The sequence below is a fragment of the Phyllobates terribilis genome, unplaced genomic scaffold, assembly GCF_046119375.1.
Source record: "Phyllobates terribilis strain yellow unplaced genomic scaffold, ASM4611937v1 Scaffold_9__5_contigs__length_417890890, whole genome shotgun sequence".
Classification (NCBI taxonomy): Eukaryota; Metazoa; Chordata; class Amphibia; order Anura; family Dendrobatidae; genus Phyllobates; species Phyllobates terribilis.
In genome coordinates, this window is record NW_027362769.1 from 376,642,464 (window position 1) to 376,661,616 (window position 19,153).

A 19,153-nucleotide genomic window follows, 5' to 3' on the forward strand; every position below is an offset into this window, starting at 1 on the left:
CGCTTATATGACAACTCCCGAATATGACATTTAAAGGGGCCGCACATCCGAATGAATCACATTCATTTACGGGACGAGGGTTCATGGTTTTCATCAAAATTTGGACAATTTTCGACATGAATCCCGAAGATTTTAGGAAATCCGCCCGGATCTTTCCAGAACGCAAATGTTTCTGTCTGACCGAGAAATGTTTACGGCAGGAAGAAAAATGTTGCGTATGGGGGATAAACAAGGCTGATCACAGGGGGAACCGAGCTGATTAGGGTCTGAACTTCACGTAAACACCGACCCTGCCGGCTTTACCGGGATTCCTGTGACCGGAACGTCGTGACCAAGGCTTAACCCTGTGTGGGCCAGGCGGGTGCCCGCTCACCCAGCGCTTTCCTTGGCAGAGACCTGGCCCCTGTATGGGATATTGTGTTCTCTGTGGTGGGATTTGGAGATCTGCCACTAACACCCTTATTACAGGGGAATGAAACACTTCAGGCCGCAAAACCACATCAGAAGCCGGACCTGGATGTAATCTACCATTACCACTGTGCGCTAAATCCCCGGACGTAACGTATTATAGCGGGGGTACGGCGGGAACGAGTGGTGCAGCGGTGGTCCCCTGTCTGTGTCCTAACCACTGGAGCATGTGCACCTTCACTCAGGGGCATCACCAATCTGCCATTGTTATGGCGGTATTTTTATACACACTATATGGCAGCTTTATTTTTTGCTACAGTCTATTGTTATTTAGACATCGTAAAAGGTATTTCGCAGTAGTGTATAGCGGTATTATTTAGGCACTGAATAGCCGTGTTTTTACAGGGAACATATGGCAGCTTTATGTTGCACTATATGGTACTATGGTTTAGATATTGTAAAAGGTGTTACGTAGTAGAAGCAGTGGTGTATGGCGGTATTATTTAGGCCCTAAATGGAGTTTTTTTTACATGGAATATTTGGCAGCTTTATGTTTTCCTATATGGTACTACTGTTTGGATATTGTAAAAGGTATTACATAGTAGTAGTAGTTGTGTATGGCAGTATTATTTAGGCACTGCATGGTAGTATTATTTATGCAATATATGGTAATATATATTTCTTTTTTGTGTACTATATGAAGGTATTACTGTAGAAGTGTATGGCGGTATTATTTTAGGCACTGAATGGTAGTTTTATATTGACACTTAATGGTAGCTTTATTTGTATTATATAGGTAATACAGTATAAGGCATTGTTATCTGGCACTATATATTACTATTGTTTCATTACTGTATGGGGTAGTGTATAGCAGTGTTATTTGTGCACTGGATGGCAGTATTATATAGGAAATATTGTATAAGGCAGGGTTATTTGACACTATATATTATTATTTCATTACTGTATGGTGTAGTATATAGCAGTATTATTTGTGCACTGGATGGCAGTATTAGTTGATATAGCATAAGGCAGTGTTATCTGGCACTATATATTACTCTTATTTCATTACTGTATGGAGGTAGTGTATGGCGGTGTTATTTGGGCACTGAATGGTAGTTTTATTTTGGCACTTAATGGTAGTTTTATTTGTGCACTGTATAGCAGTAATATATAGGTAATATAGTATAAGGCAGTGTTATCTGGCATTATATATTACTATTATTTCATTACTGTATGGGGTAGTGTATAGCTGTATTATTTGTGCACTGGATGGCAGTATTAGTTGATATAGTATAAGGCAGTGTTATCTGCCACTATATATTACTACTATTTCATTACTGTATGGGGTCGTGTATAGCAGTATTATTTGTGCACTGGATGGCAGTATTAGTTGATATAGTATAAGGCAGGGTTATCTGACACTATATATTACTATTATTTCATTACTGTATGGGGTAGTGTATAGCAGTATTATTTGTGCACTGGATGGCAGTATTAGTTGATATAGTATAAGGCAGTGTTATCTGCCACTATATATTACTACTATTTCATTACTGTATGGGGTCGTGTATAGCAGTATTATTTGTGCACTGGATGGCAGTATTATATAGGTAATATAGTATAAGGCAGTGTTATCTGGCACTATATATTACTACTATTTCATTACTGTATGGAAGTTGTATACGGCAGTATTATTTGGGTACTGAGAAGTAGTTTTATTTTGCCACATACTGGTGGGATTTTTATCTAATATAGTATACGGTACTGCTACATTGCACTGAATGGTACTATTATATGACTAATGTAAGGAGGTATAATTTAGGATTGTACATTAGGGTTCTGAATAATAGTATTATTTGAGCACAGGATATTGAGTTTTTAGGAAATATACTATATAGCTGTGTTATGTGGCACTGTATGGAACTATTAAATGACTACTATAAAGAGGTATTACATTGGTAGTGTATGGTGGTATTATTTGGGCAGTAAATGTTAAGTTTTATTTGCCATAAAATAGTGGTATTATTTAGGCAATATAGTATATGACAATATTACGTAAGCACTATATGGTTGTGTTATTTATATGGAGTATTAGTTAAACATTACATTTCAGTATGACTTGGGCAGTGAATGATAGAGTTGTGTGTGCACTGTATGAAAGTACTATTTGGCATTGTAGTGCAGTATTTTAGTATATAAACATAGGGAGGGAACTTTTTGGACAACAGGCCCCTTATGCCAGTCCTCCAGGACAGAGTTACTCTTCAGAGCTCTTATTATAAATAATACCGCCACACACGCTTTACTTCACCTTAAAGCAAAACACGACAAGATCTAGTTCTGCTCTGTCCATTTTCTATTCTCCAGCATGCAGTAAGGGGTTAAACATCTCCATTCCCTGTCAGTGAAAAACATATTACAATGCTCCTCTGACAAAGTGATCTCAGAGCCAGGGGAAGCCTGGAGTCCTGCAGCAGCAAATGAAGTAGCTGCTCCTATTGAAATGGTAGACTGCCCCCAGTGGTCAAAGTGAGAATTGCATTTTTTAAAATTGTTAATTTTGGAATAATTAGTATATTTTAAAGTGAACACTAATTTAAAAGGATTTTTGGACACTTTGGGTTGTTTTAGGAGTTTTTTGTGCCATTTTCTGTGCTGCAGACGATTCTACTAAAAACTATATTGCATAATTCTCAGTATCTGACCTCCCCCTTTTACATCATGATGAAGTCTCACTCATGAGTAGTCACTACCTGCCACTATATCAGCCCTCAACCTCTCCTGAAATATTCTGTGCTGCTGCGAACCCTCTTTCCTGTGATCTCGCACTTCTCTCCCCTCCACACGTGGCTTCATGCGTGTCGCAGGGCAGCCCTACTGTGTCTAACATGTCACCGGATAGGTCACTGCTTTGAACTTATTTCTGAAATACTCTGTGCTGCTGTGGCACTTTGCTTCTTTCAGATTACGACAGTCTGCTCCCATACTGCCCCGACCTTCCCATCATAATCACATGAGTGGACAAGTCACTGCCTCCTACAAATGAATCCCACTCATCCTCCGCTGCTGTCATCGTTATAAGCAACAGATTCTGAACTGATTACCCTCACGTATAATTTAAAGAGACACACACCGACAAAACGGACAGATGGTGGCATTAAAGCAGGTCCTTATAATCTAGAGAATCCCTTTAAGAAATAGTCTACGCACAGCGTTACTATGTAAGTATCAGCCAGAGATAAGGAAAGTTTTAATCCGTCTCTGCTTTGCAGGATATATTAGGGAATTGCCTTTCGAGCCAGTGCCCAAATATCAGGACTTTAGCTCCTGCAGCTAATGGGAGAGACTCTGGTAATATTGAGGGATTGCTATTTGAGCAATTGTCTCATAGAGTGTAGAAAGTAACTCCCCAGCCAGAGCTCAGCTGCCAGGACACACTGGGAGTTGCAGTGTCAGGATGGACCTCAGTGTGTGCCCGTCCACCCCACAGCTGTCTGTTCCCTGCGTCCTGTTGTTCCCAGGGTCGCCCCAATAAACCCACTAATCATCAATGCTATTATTAGGGTGTTGTTCTTGTCCCTTTTACAACCTGTTTCGGCCGTCCGCGCTCGCACCTGTCCTGCCCAGTGCACCGGCCAGCAGGGCTCCAGCCTCTATAACATGGGCTTTGTATTATTCTACCAGGGGCCCCTGACATAAGGGGCCACTAACACCTCCTTCTGTTACAGACACATTATTGGACTGCAAAGGGCCCAGATATTGTTGGGTCCATACTACCTGGTGCAAAACTACAACTCTCAGCATGCCCAACACCCCCCCCGCACCCACGCCTCATTAAACATGATGGATTTAGCAGCAAAGGGTTAATCCCCCCATGAAAAGGGGGAGGAGGGAATAGAAGGTTCTGATGACGCAACATTCTATCCAGGAGCCGCAGTTACATTGTGTCACATCACAACATGGCAGCGACATTTCTCGCACGTCCGGGCGACATTAGCTGGCGGATAGTGTCACCTATTACTGCAACTACAATAATATTATCCTGAGAGTCACACACAAGCTTCCAGCCATGTCGCCTGCCTACACCGGAGCCTCTTCATCTCAGTCCTCTAATGCTGCTATACTGTGCTCGTCCTGCCACTGTTATCAGTATACAGTAATAATATGCTGCTAATACTCCTGAGGGGCAGAATCACATCACTACTGCTCCTATTACTACCTCTGATGATCTATACTGGAACCACTAGTATTAATACTATTACTTCCATATCTAATACGGTATTATTACTGTAACTGGTAATACTATTACTACAAGTAATAATAATAGTGCTACTGCTAAAACTATCACTACTACTACTGGTATTACTACACTTTCTGCTAATAATAATGTTCACACTAATAAAACTGTTGCTACTAATACTATTGCTCTTAGTAGTAATACTAATATTGCTCATGTGAGTACTACTAATATTACCAATACTATTACTGTCACTGCTAATACTACAAGTATTAGTAATAATAGTGCTACTGCTAATGCTATCAGTAATGCTGATTCTACTACAATTTCTGCTAATAATAATGTTCACACTACTGAAACTGTTTCTACTATTGCAATTAGTAATAATACTAATATTGCTCCTGATACTACTATTAGTACTAATATTACCCATACTACTACTATTAATGCTAGTAGTGTTCATACTACTATGTCTGTTGCTACTAATGCTATCACTATCAGTACTCGTAATAATGCTAATAGTAACACCAATAATATTACTACTAATCATACCAATACTACTTATAGTAATAACACTAATAATGCCTCTGCTAGTACTAACCCTTTTTGTACTGTTATATTCCTAATAAAACCAGTACTAATATTACTAATTCTATTGGTAATAATGCTCATACTAATACTACTACGATCCATATTATTCAGCTTCTAGTACTACTTCTACTAATAATGATCATAATGGTGTTACTACTACTTCAACTACTAATATTTGTACTATTACTACCATTGTTATTGTTCAGGTACTTCAACTACTGCAATTATTAATAATAATAACAATTTTAACAGTATTACTATTACTCCTTATCATACTATTATCCTTCATACTCTCTTACTACTATTCGTTCTATTAGTGATAATACTAATAATGTGACTGCTAGTACTAATACTAGTTGTACTACTAATTATATTCCTATATACAGCTAGTACTGTTACTAGTATTATTAATACTAATGCTCACACTACCACCATCAATATTGTACTGCTAATACTACTACAATTATTAATAATAATGATCAGAATAGTATTACTACTACTAACCCTAACCCTACGGCTACTACTAATACTACTACTAACCCTAACACTAACCCTAACCCTACGGCTGCTATCAGTACTACTATTACTAACCCTACAGCTACTATCAATACTACTACTACTATCCCTAACTCTAACCCTAGCCCTAACACTACAGCTACTACCAATGCTACTACTAACCCTAACCCTACCGCTACTACCAATACTACTACTAATCCTAACCCTAACCCTAGGGCTACTATCAGTACTACTATTACAAACCCTACAGCTACTACCAATACTACTAATAACCCTAACCCTAACTCTAACCCTAGCCCTAACCCTACAGCTACTACCAATGCTACTACTAACCCTAACACCAACCCTACAGCTTCTACCAATACTACTACTAACCCTAACACTAACCCTAATCCTATGGTTACTACCAATTCTACTACTAACCCTAACACTAACCATATGGCTACTACCAAAACTACTACTACTAACCCTAACACTAACCCTACGGCTACTACCAATACTACTACTAACCCTAACCCTACCCTTACGGCAACTACCAATACTACTATTACTAACCCTAACCCTATGGCTACTACCAATACTAGTACTAATCCTAACCCTAGTCCTAATCCAAACCCTAACCCTAGCCCTAACCCTACAGCTACTACCAATGCTACTACTAACCCTAACACTAACCCTACCGCTAAGGCTACTACTAATACTACTACTAACCCTATGGCTACTACCAGTACTACTACTAACCCTAACCCTAGCCCTAATCCTAACCCTATCCTTAACTCTAACCCTACAGCTACTACCAATATTCCTACTAACCCTACCACTAACCCTAATCCTATGGCTACTACCAATTCTACTACTAATAGTGATAATGCCAATGCTTAGGCTAATGCTAATTGCAGTACTAATTATATTACTACTAATATCACACAAATCATTGCTGCTATTAATGCGCCTCCTCCTACTACTACTACTACACTCAATATTATGCAGCTAAAAATACTACAACTTCCATTAATGATCAGAATAGTATTAATACTGCTGGTAATAATAATAATACTTCTACTCCTGCTCATAATAATTCTAATATTACAACTACTACATAACAATAATTATACTATTATTATTACCACTATGTATCGCTAAACCCCCAATAAAGGGGCTTCTCAGTAATTGTCCCTACACAAGATGCTAGGGTGTGATGCCATAAAGACCCCCACCCGCTGGATCTCCGCAAGGAAAAGCAGCTCCAGAAACTATCACATTTGCACCTTTTTTGTCTTTTTTTTTTATATTTTTCACCTTTTTATTTGCGCCTTTTTTATTTATCTATTTTCTACGTGTTTGCCTGTTTTTTGTTTTTCTATTATATTCGCCATTGTTGACTAGATTTTTGCTTTTCAGCTATTTCCAGCCGCAACTTTTTTTTTTTTTTTTAAAAAGTTGCAAAACTTTTGTGCGAAACTCCTCTAAGTCTTACCCTGGAATGATTTGACGTACGTCTATATAATTATTGGTGGAAACTTTTGCGACATTTTAGCGGGACGTGTGACTTTTTGGAACTACAAAGTTTCCAAACTTTTTTTTTTAAAGTTCAACTACTTTTTAAAGTTTTTAGTTCTTTTAGGGGATTTGAACCTGCGATCTTTTGACCACTTGTAATATATACTCCGACATTGCACTATATAGGAAATTTAAAGAGCAAATTTTGAAGAACAGTCGTCGAATAACACCAAAAAAAGAGTGACTTTAAAATGAAGACAAATGATGAAATCGGTGCCCAAGGAGTGATGACAAATTCAGCTCTGCTACGTCTGCGCACGAAACATACAAACATGCATGCGTTTCTGCGCTCATTCATCGTCTGTCACCGTGCTGGATATTTTACAAGCCGCCTTTAACCCTTTGTTTTCTGGTGTACAATGGGTTAACAGGTGTCCTCCTCCTCCTCCTCCCCCTCCACCTCCTCCTGCTAATCACAACACACAAGCAGATACTACACGTGGGAAAGCGGTGCAAAGGGAAAGTGGCATTCTCCTTTAAGAGTGCTGGTCTTGCCCTGCTCCTTGGCAGAAGCCAATGAGGCGCAGTGGGTGGAGAGCAGCGCTCCCCTACTTATTGCAGGGCAGGCAGAGCAGAGCAGAGCAGCAGAGGGTGCAGAGCAGAGCAGCAGAGGGTACAGGGCAGGCAGCAGAGGGTACAGGGCAGGCAGCGCTGGATTTGGGTTGTGGCTGCTCCTTTGGAAATGTCTTTGCTCCTTCGTAGCCACTGAGTGCAATAAGTGGTCTCCAGAAGGGTATCCATGCCCAATCTGTGCCCACTACCATCACGCCTGCCAGCCTAGATTTAGGGGGCTGGATTGCGTTGACCGAGCCGCGGACTATCTATCCCTTAGGACCAGATTGGCGCAAACCCCCACAAAAAAATTTGCGTCTTATTTTTCTTTTTTGCAACCTCCATCTCCCGGCTCCCAGATGTTGAACATGAGCTCTGAGCAGGACCAGGCTCCCGAAGCGCCCTGCAGCCCGGCGGGCACCGCCAGCTCCATGTCCCACGTTTCCGACTCCGACTCGGACTCTCCGTTGTCCCCGGCTGGATCCGACTCCAACAGACCCGGGGGCATTAACAAGAATGACCCCGAGGGGCCCATGGATGAGCGGTTCCCAGCTTGTATCCGGGAGGCAGTGTCCCAGGTGCTGAAAGGGTATGACTGGAGCTTGGTGCCCATGCCAGTCCGGGGATCTGGATCCCTCAAAGCCAAACCCCACGTCAAGAGACCGATGAATGCGTTTATGGTTTGGGCACAGGCGGCTCGAAGGAAGTTGGCAGACCAGTACCCGCATCTCCACAATGCAGAGCTCAGCAAGACCCTTGGCAAACTCTGGCGGTGAGTACCATCCCCTTCTCCTACCAATGACGGGCATGGTGCATTTTGCCATATTGATCATTGCTGCATCCTTGGTATTGATTGATATCACCGATCACTATAAACATATCGGTCACAGAAAATCTTCATTGCTCGCAACAATTAGGGCAAATTGGCGCATTTATGGCCATCCGGTGCCATCTGTGCCAACATGTGTTCACTTCATAACGTGGTGCCAACCTCGCATGTGAACAAAGTGGCTGGGTATATGGGACTAAACCAAACCATAGACGACGGGCGTGCCATATTTGATAGGGGCAAACAACGCTGTTTGCCATATTTTTCTTGTATAGCGCCAACATATTGCGCAGCGCAGTAACCTGTCGATGGCATCAGGGACCGTACAGCTATTGCAATATATTTATTTTTTTCCTATTTGCTACTTATCAAATAATGGGCTGAAGTAGAAGGCTGGTGTGCGGTGCCAATTGCGGCGCCCAGTGCGGTGCCAGCCTCCCTTGTGAATGTCCCGGGGTCGGGTTTACAGATGGTGAGCGCTCGGTTCCAATGCCGCTCTTTGGGATTAATCCGGTGCAAAAATATTATTGACAGTATATGTGATGATCAGTGGGGCATTTTATTATGGCCATTGTGTGGTTAATATCTTGTATATGACCAATATTTCCACTTCATCGAATTATAGAATGTTAGAATCATAGAATGTTGGAGTTGGAAGGGACCTCCAGGGTCATAGTGTCCAACACCCTGCTCACTTGTCTATGTTCAGTCCTACAAGGGTTAAGTCCGAAGAATATGCACGGAGAAGAACAGCGGCCAAGAGCCATATGGACTCTGTGAGGTGTAATATGTGGAGACTATGACTTTCCCTATAGATAAAGTCTGGCCGTGGCTCCATGCGTCTGCAGCCTGGCCACCGCTCAGGGTGGGACAAGGCTGCTGCTGTATGATGGGGGTCCCTTGCGTTATTTTTTTTTAGCGAGATGCACATGCCACAGGGTTCTACTATGGCTGAATTTTAGTGCTTCTATTATTTTGACTAAAATCTAAAATGCAGCATGGTCATAACTGGCCCAATATAAAAAAATACAAAAAGAAAAATTGCAGCAGTTTAGACCTTCCTGTATCTAAATACCTAGAATGACTTACTGAAGCCCCCATTGGAGCAAATGGCTCGTTAGCCTCCAGTTATTTTGTTACCACTCTCCCTCCCCCGGCTTCTCAGTATATATATATATATATATATATATATATATATATATATATATATATATATATATATATATATATATATATATATATATATATATATATATATATATATATATATATATATATATATATATATATATATATATATATATATATATATGAACATTGTCCTTGTGACTCCTCCATATAAATTATCTCCCTGCACCTTGTGCCCCCTCCATATAAATGATTCCCCTGCTCCTTATGCCCCCTCCATATAAATGATCCCCCTGCACCTTGTGCCCCCTCCATATAAATGATCCCCCTGCACCTTGTGCCCCCTCCATATAAATTATCTCCCTGCACCTTGTGCCCCCTCCATATAAATGATTCCCCTGCTCCTTATGCCCCCTCCATATAAATGATTCCCCTGCTCCTTATGCCCCCTCCATATAAATGATCTCCCTGCTCCTTGTGCCCCCTCCATATAAATGATCTCCCTGCTCCTTGTGCCCCCTCCATATAAATGATCCCGCTGCTCCTTATGCCCCCTCCATATAAATGATCCCCCTGCTCCTTGTGCCCCCTCCATATAAATGATCCCCCTGCTCCTTATGCCCCCTCCATATAAATGATCCCCCTGCTCCTTGTGCCCCCTCCATATAAATGATCCCCCTGCTCCTTATGCCCCCTCCATATAAATGATCTCCCTGCACCTTGTGCCCCCTCCATATAAATGATCCCGCTGCTCCTTATGCCCCCTCCATATAAATGATCCCCCTGCTCCTTGTGCCCCCTCCATATAAATGATCCCCCTGCTCCTTATGCCCCCTCCATATAAATGATTCCCCTGCTCCTTATGCCCCCTCCATATAAATGATTCCCCTGCTCCTTATGCCCCCTCCATATAAATGATCTCCCTGCTCCTTGTGCCCCCTCCATATAAATGATCCCGCTGCTCCTTATGCCCCCTCCATATAAATGATCCCCCTGCTCCTTGTGCCCCCTCCATATAAATGATCCCGCTGCTCCTTATGCCCCCTCCATATAAATGATTCCCCTGCTCCTTATGCCCCCTCCATATAAATGATCCCCCTGCTCCTTGTGCCCCCTCCATATAAATGATCCCGCTGCTCCTTATGCCCCCTCCATATAAATGATCCCGCTGCTCCTTATGCCCCCTCCATATAAATGATCCCCCTGCTCCTTGTGCCCCCTCCATATAAATGATCCCCCTGCTCCTTATGCCCCCTCCATATAAATGATTCCCCTGCTCCTTATGCCCCCTCCATATAAATGATTCCCCTGCTCCTTATGCCCCCTCCATATAAATGATCCCCCTGCTCCTTGTGCCCCCTCCATATAAATGATCCCGCTGCTCCTTATGCCCCCTCCATATAAATGATCCCCCTGCTCCTTATGCCCCCTCCATATAAATGATCCCGCTGCTCCTTATGCCCCCTCCATATAAATGATCCCCCTGCTCCTTGTGCCCTCCGTATAAATGATCCCCCTGCTCCTTGTGCCCCCTCCATATTAATGATCCCCCTGCTCCTTGCGCCCCCTCCATATTAATGATCCCGCTGCTCCTTATGCCCCCTCCATATAAATGATCCCCCTGCTCCTTGTGCCCTCCGTATAAATGATCCCCCTGCTCCTTGTGCCCCCTCCATATTAATGATCCCCCTGCTCCTTGCGCCCCCTCCATATTAATGATCCCCCTGCTCCTTGTGCCCCCTCCATATTAATGATCCCCCTGCTCCTTGTGCCCCCCATATAAAGGATCCGCCATGTTTAATATTCCATTTCCTTACTTTACTTAGTTCTGACCTAATAACGTCTGGAATGTTAACCCTTCTAGTGCCAGTTATCTCCACGTCATGAATCCTGAAAATACATTTCCTGATTATTTTCTAATCATTGTTTTCATAAATCATCAATATTAATAATAATAATAATAATAATAATAATATTACAAGACCCACGTTTTGATTATTTCAGATATTATTAATGTTGTGTATATAGAATGGGCTGGAGGGCAGTGGAGAAAAGGGGCATAGAAGACCCCTGTCTCTCCTTCACTCGCTCTTCTGTTGATACTCCAGTCCCATCTAGAGCTGCACTCACTCTTCTGTTCATACTCCAGTCACATCTAGAGCTGCAGTTGCTATTTTGTCAATGCTCCAGTAGCATCTAGAGCTGCACTCGCTGTTTTGTTCATACTCCAGTAGCATCTAGAGCTGCACTCGATGTTTTGTTCATACTCCAGTTGCATCTAGAGCTGCACTCGCTGTTTTGTTCATACTCCAGTTGCATCTAGAGCTGCACTCCCTCTTCTGTTCATAGTCCAGTCCCACCCAGCACTGCATTCACTTTTTTCATACTCCAGTCACATCTAGAGCTGAAGTTGCTATTTTGTCAATGCTCCAGTAGCATCTAGAGCTGCACTCGCTGTTTTGTTCATACTCCAGTAGCATCTAGAGCTGCACTCGCTGTTTTGTTCATACTCCAGTAGCATCTAGAGCTGCACTCACTGTTTTGTTCATACTCCAGTAGCATCCAGAGCTGCACTCGCTGTTTTGTTCATACTCCTGTTGCATCCAGAGCTGCACTCGCTGTTTTGTTCATACTCCTGTTGCATCTAGAGCTGCACTTGCTCTTCTGTTCATACTCCAGTCGCATCTAGAGCTGTAGTTACTATATATACGCTAGGTGTGTGATAGAAGAGCCCATGTTTAGTGTCAGAGTCCTTTGTTCTAAATTAAAATGCAAAAAAAAAATAATAATGATAATTTAAGAGTAATGTGTAACACTAGAGGAAAAAATATTAAATGAGTAAGTAATGATAAAAAAATAATCATTTAAACAAATATGTAATATTAATAGTATAATGGTAATAAGAATGGCATGTAATACTATAAAAAACAAATTATATTTCATATTAAAAAAGTTTAATATGTAGCAAATGTTATTAAGTTTTAACAATAATATAATAATCAGTGCAATAATGTCAATTGAATTTCTGAGATGTAAAAAAAAGTGCTGCAGTAAGGAAAGAGTTAACCTCTGCTGGAAAAAAAAAAACTCCTCTGCATTTCCTTACCTTCCTTCCAAGGGATCCAAAATAAATATTTAGTGACTGTGCCCATCAGGGGTATCACTGGAGTTATAGAAAACTTTTTTTTTCTTTCTTTTTTTAGTATAGTTTTTATTGCACCCCCCCCCCCCCAAAAAAAAAAGAAGAAATCTCGTATCCATGAAGACTAGATTTTTATTTTTTTTTAAAGCCACGTTGGGAAAAGCAGGATTAAAATTCAGAGCAGAAAAAAACAAAAACTCAGAGACAAAAACAATGACTTGATCCCAAAGGCAAAACCACAAAATATTTTCCTGTCTGCTTTTAAGATGGAGCGTTACTGAGTGAAGCTACGAAATGAAACGTTCTGGGGCTGTCGAAGGAATTAGAAATGTTAATATTTAATAAAGTTTGGGAAAATTGGCCATAAATTTATCAAATTATTATTATTTTTTTGATATATAAATACAAATTATTTGCTCTTTTGTTGCCAATGACTTACAAAAATTCTCTTACCCTAATTTGAGAAATGGTGAACTCCACCAACTCAATTAGTAATAGGTTGGTTAGAACCCATATTGTGCTACCTTATTTTTGGAGGAGGTGGATTTACTTTTTTGAACTGTTATAGAAACCAGTAAGTAAATGGTCAGCAACTGTTAAAAAAAACAGTAAGTAAGTGGTCAACAACTGTTGCGAAACCACAACTCCCGGAATGCCCCGACAGCCTCAGGCTAATAGAGCGAGCTAGGAGTTGTATTTTCCCAGCAGTTGGAGACCCACCGATTGATGATCACAGGTCTACATACTAGAGCGCCTATAGGCACCAGGTACACCTACAATATATATTTGGCCTCCAACTAACAGTCCTCTTTATTTCTCTCTATAGTCTACTGAGCGAAAGCGAAAAACGTCCCTTCGTAGAGGAGGCCGAGAGGCTCCGAGTGCAACACAAGAAAGATCACCCAGATTATAAATATCAACCGCGCAGGAGGAAGAGCGTCAAAGCCGGACAAAGCGACTCTGATTCTGGGGCCGAACTGGGTCACCACCCTGGTTCCCAAATGTACAAGTCCGACTCTGGCATAGGAGATGGTCATCTTCATGGAGAGCATGCAGGTAATGAAGTTTCATCAGACAGATAGAAAGTCTGTTTATTATCCTGCACTGCCCCCGCAGGTGAAATGAAGAATTACAGTTTCATTGTAAATGGTCTGTCTGTATATGTGCCAGGTCATCCAGTGGGAAAGACTAATAAATGAGGTTCTTGAATGGAGGACTTCCCCCTACCTTGTCCTTTTTAGAGTGTTTTTCTAAACCAGAACCCCTTTAAGGTCAATGTGCTCCTCATGAATCCAGAATTTCATGTACTTGATGTTGGAGCAACATTGTGGCTCGCTATAATAATCAGATAATGACGTTTTGGCTATTTTTGACCTTTAGTTTTGATATTTTTTTAGTGTTCAGCTTCTCTAAGGTTCAGTTGATTTCCTGTAAAAATGAGAAACTTGGAGCCAGAAGCTATTAGTTGTCTAGAATATCAATTTTTTTTTATTTTTTTTAGCTCAGCCACAAACCCAGGAGGCAAAAGTTTCCAGAAACAGATTCTCTGGATGCGTCTAAGATTTCTTTCTTAAAGCATGAAGTTAATTTTATACACATAAGATGGGCAAAAAGATACTGCGTGAATCGATAAACTTTTATTTTTGGAGGTAGACATCCTGTTTTTGGAAGAGTTCTAGAAAATTTCCCTAGATAAATCTTGCTACATTGTAATAAAGGATACAATATATGATCATGGAATAACAATGTTGTCTTCTCTTGTTTGTCTAGGTCAAAATCATGGACCTCCAACTCCACCAACCACCCCCAAAACTGACTTACACCATGGTGGGAAACAAGAACTGAAACATGAAGGACGGAGGTTGATGGACAATGGACGTCAGAACATTGACTTCAGTAACGTGGACATTAACGAGTTGAGCAGTGAGGTCATCAACAACATTGAGACATTCGATGTCCATGAATTCGACCAGTACTTGCCTCTTAATGGCCATGGGGCTCTTTCAGCCGACCATGGGCAGAATCCTACTGGACCGCCTTACGCCGCGCCGTATGCACACTCAGCCGGAACCTCACAAGCGCCTGTTTGGTCCCATAAAAGTTCTTCAAATTCAACCTCGTCTTCCGAATCTGGTCAGCAAAGACCTCACATCAAGACAGAGCAGCTGAGTCCTAGTCATTACAGTGACCAATCTCATGGATCTCCTACTCATTCTGACTACACCTCCTACAGTTCCCAGGCTTGTGCCACCACGGTGTCTACTTCCACGATACCCAGTCCTTTCCCCAGCTCTCAGTGTGACTACACAGACCTCCCAAGCTCCAACTACTACAACCCTTACACAAGTTACCCCTCCAGTTTGTACCAGTACCCTTACTTCCATTCCTCTCGGCGCCCTTACGCCACCCCTATCCTCAACAGCTTGTCCATTCCTCCGTCCCACAGTCCCAACTCTAACTGGGATCAGCCTGTCTACACAACCCTAACTAGGCCTTAAAGGAACTTTCTATATCTTCAAACTGAGGACTCAATGCCATAGATATGTCTGGTTGTCAGGAAGTCTTCCAAGACATGTGCACTATAGACAGAATGTACAGGTAGGAGGCGCTGTTCCAGTTGTTATATAAGTGCCTGCTGAAAAAAAACACACAAAAAACTCAAAATAAAATGAGAATATCTCAAGCTAAGAGCATTTCCGTCTGACTTTTCTAGAGAATTTTTTAAATAATTTTTGACTCCGAAATGACCTACCATGAAGGATGGACCAGATATTTTTCCCACGAGGACTGGGCACAATTCTAAAAGTTTTGATGTTTACCAGAATATGAGATACAGACCAAGCGATATGACCAATTCACCTATTTCGTGAAGCGCTGGGGTAGAGGGCCAATCTGCAGTCTTCTCCGGACCTAACGCAATAGAATTTTCCCAAAACATGAGTATATATATAAAAAAAAAACTTTTTGGGAAATTTGCCACATGGGCCAAAAAAAAAATACTGATTTTTATTTTCTCAGTCATTTCATTGTGTCTCAGGCTTGGACTACATATTGTCTTTCGGTGAAATTTTAGGCAAAATGTTTGGTTGTAATTACCTTTTTTTTTAATGTCCTTATAGTTTTTTTTTTGTTTTTTTTTAAGATCTGTTAAATATATATATATATATATAAATATATTTATGTGCCATATATTATAAGTGATTTATTCATTAAAATAAAAACTGTAGAACAGGGAGAAAATATAATATGGGGAAGAAAATTGGTAATTTTTCATTCTTTTCGGGGAAAAAGTGGAAAAAAAATAAAGCCTTAACTTTAATCTTGGATTTGTCAGACCAGCAAATGTATAATAGAATAGTAAATGAATACTTCTGGTTGCATAATTTTTTTTCACAAAAAAAAATTATCAAATTTTAAATTATTTATTAACTCCAACCAATATATTTTGAGAATTCTTCCGTTTCATCAGTTGATTACCAGGGACCAGATTCTTCTCACCTAAGCTAAGACACTAAAAACCTCTCCCGTTATTTTATTGTAATTTTTTTTTTTTTTAACTTAGTTTATGACTAATATTATTTTTGGGCTATTTTATTGTTCCTTTTCATTGTATGCTGAGCATATAATAATTTCTATTTTATGGTAACTTGTGCCTTTTTTTTTAAGAAATGAGAAAAGAAAACTTTGTAAATTCAAAAAAAAAAAATCTACAAATTATTTTTGTCCTACTTTTCTTACTTTTTTTTCTAAAAAAAATGTCTTTGGATCAGATTTTTTTTTTCTCTGCATTTAAGTGAAATTCTGCCAAATTCTATTTTTCTGTTCGTGTGAACGATTCCATTCGTATGTACGTTACTGATTTATTTTTTTTGTTGTTTTTCATTAAGCAAAGCTAACTTTTGTATATGCTTTCTTCGAGAAAAATTAAAATGGCTTTTTATTAAAACTGACTCTGTCTTCATGTCTTAAATATAAAAAAAAATTACATTTTTAATTTTTTTGGTTAAAAATGGCGGGTTAAACATTGAGCCAAACTCATTTCTATTAGGAAGTTATGCTACATTATGTTTTGTTGGATCTGTGTGTGTTTTTTAAAATATTCATTTCTTGGAAAAAGTTAGACCGGATTTTTTTTTTTTAAACAATTTAATTATTTTTATTTTTAAATTTTTTTTACATTTTTCAAAAATAGAAATTTATTTTGGCTCATTTTTTGACCCAACACTTTTTTGGAGGGAGGGGAGGGGGGGCAAACATTGAGCCAAATATAATTTCTGTTTCTGAAAAAAAAATTATATTTGGCTCAATGTTTGTCCCCCCCTCCCAAAAAAAAGAAAAAATAATAAATAAAAACGGGGTTGAGCCAAATTAATTTACATTTTTGAAAAATTAAACATTTAATAAAAAAAAAAAACAAATTATATTTGTCTCAATTTTTGAAAAATTGAAAAAAAAAAGTAACTTTTTTAATTTTTCAAAAAAAGAAGCAAAATTAATTTGGCTCAATCTTTGACTCAACCCCTTTTTTTTTTATTGTTTATTATTATTTTTTGAGGAGGCAAACATTTAGCCCAAAAAAATTTCTATTTTTGAAAAATTAAAAAAAAAATAGAAAATAATAAAAAAAAAAAAAAAAAAAATCAGATTTGTCATTTTGGGCTGATTCTTAATTTAGATACATATCCATGAAACCAAGACAGTCTGGGACCAGCCCAGTCTGAATTAAGTCTACGTAAATGTGGAAAGTATTTGTCAGGTTGCTTTATTTACCAAAGATGTGGCACAAAATACAGCTTAAAAAAAATCGCGTGCCTCGTCTCCAGATTATTTGCTTTGGGATAGAGATGTTTGAATTGTGATTTTAATATGGCAGACAGAGTTTGCTTTATTGAGTACACATTTTATATAAAAAGACACATATATCTGAATGAGGGGAAAAGAAAATGGAAAAATAAAATGAAATAAACAAAACATTTTGGTAAATATACCAAAAAAAATTCTAAGAAATTTTACCATGAAAGTTTTAGTAAAAAAAGTTGTAAAAATGTACCCCACTTTTGTGATTGAATGAGTCCTAGGAGAAGAAGATGGGGGGGAAGGGGGAACGTTGAAGTCAAGTAGAATCTACAAATTTAATTGAAAAAAGTTTTCCAAAGTTTTCCAAACTTTTAACTTCTGAATAATGGGCTGTTAAAAATAAAAAAAAACTACAAGAAACTTAATTTGACGGTTTGATAACTCAATCTATGACTTGTATTACCAGAGATACAACCACTCGGGGAATATTAGCTGTAAGAAGATATCACTTCAGTTTTGGTCTGAAATTCAGTGACTGTAAAATTATTTTAGAATGTGTGTTATTGGGTCATTTCGGCCGGATGTAAATTTTGGCGCTGAAATCTGTGTCTATTCAGGGACTTGATAAAAAGATGATATTATAACTAGTCATGACTGTTCACCCTAATAACTTTTTTTTCTTTTAATTTTAAAAAGATATATATATTAAACACAAATTTGAAAATAAGATTATTTTAAATAAATAAAAGTATTATAGTAGTTATATTCTTGTACATAGGGGGCAGTATTATAGTAGTTATATTCTTGTACATGGGGCAGTATTATAGTAGTTATATTCTTGTACATAGGGAGCAGTATTATAGTAGTTATATTCTTGTATATAGGGGCAGTATTATAGTAGTTATATTCTTATACATAGGGGGCAGTATTATAGTAGTTATATTCTTGTACATAGGGGCAGTATTATAGTAGTTATATTCATATACATAGGGGGCAGTATTATAGTAGTTATATTCTTGTATATAGGGGCAGTATTATAGTAGTTATATTCTTATACATAGGGGGCAGTATTATAGTAGTTATATTCTTGTACATAGGGGACAGTATTATAGTAGTTATATTCTTGTACATAGGGGGCAGTATTATAGTAGTTATATTCTTGTACATAGGGGGCAGTATTATAGTAGTTATATTCTTGTACATAGGGGGCAGTATTATAGTAGTTATATTCTTGTACATAGGAGCGGTATTATGGTAGTTATATTCTTGTACATAGGAGCAGTATTATAGTAGTTATATTCTTGTACATATGAGCAGTATTATAGTAGTTATATTCTTGTACATAGGGGGCAGTATTATAGTAGCTATATTCTTGTACATAGGGGCAGTATTA

At 39.1% G+C, this 19,153-nt stretch overlaps 1 protein-coding gene across 1 annotated transcript; it reads left to right on the plus strand.

Moving 5' to 3' along the window:
• The first annotated feature begins 7,857 nt into the window (after positions 1–7,857).
• SOX8 (SRY-box transcription factor 8) lies at positions 7,858–16,909 on the plus strand. Its single transcript, XM_073648434.1, has 3 exons — positions 7,858–8,636; positions 13,790–14,019; positions 14,734–16,909. Exons 1-3 carry the CDS (start codon positions 8,224–8,226, stop codon positions 15,459–15,461), a joined length of 1,371 nt encoding a protein of 456 aa, XP_073504535.1. The 5' UTR covers positions 7,858–8,223; the 3' UTR covers positions 15,462–16,909.
• Positions 16,910–19,153: the final 2,244 nt, after the last annotated feature.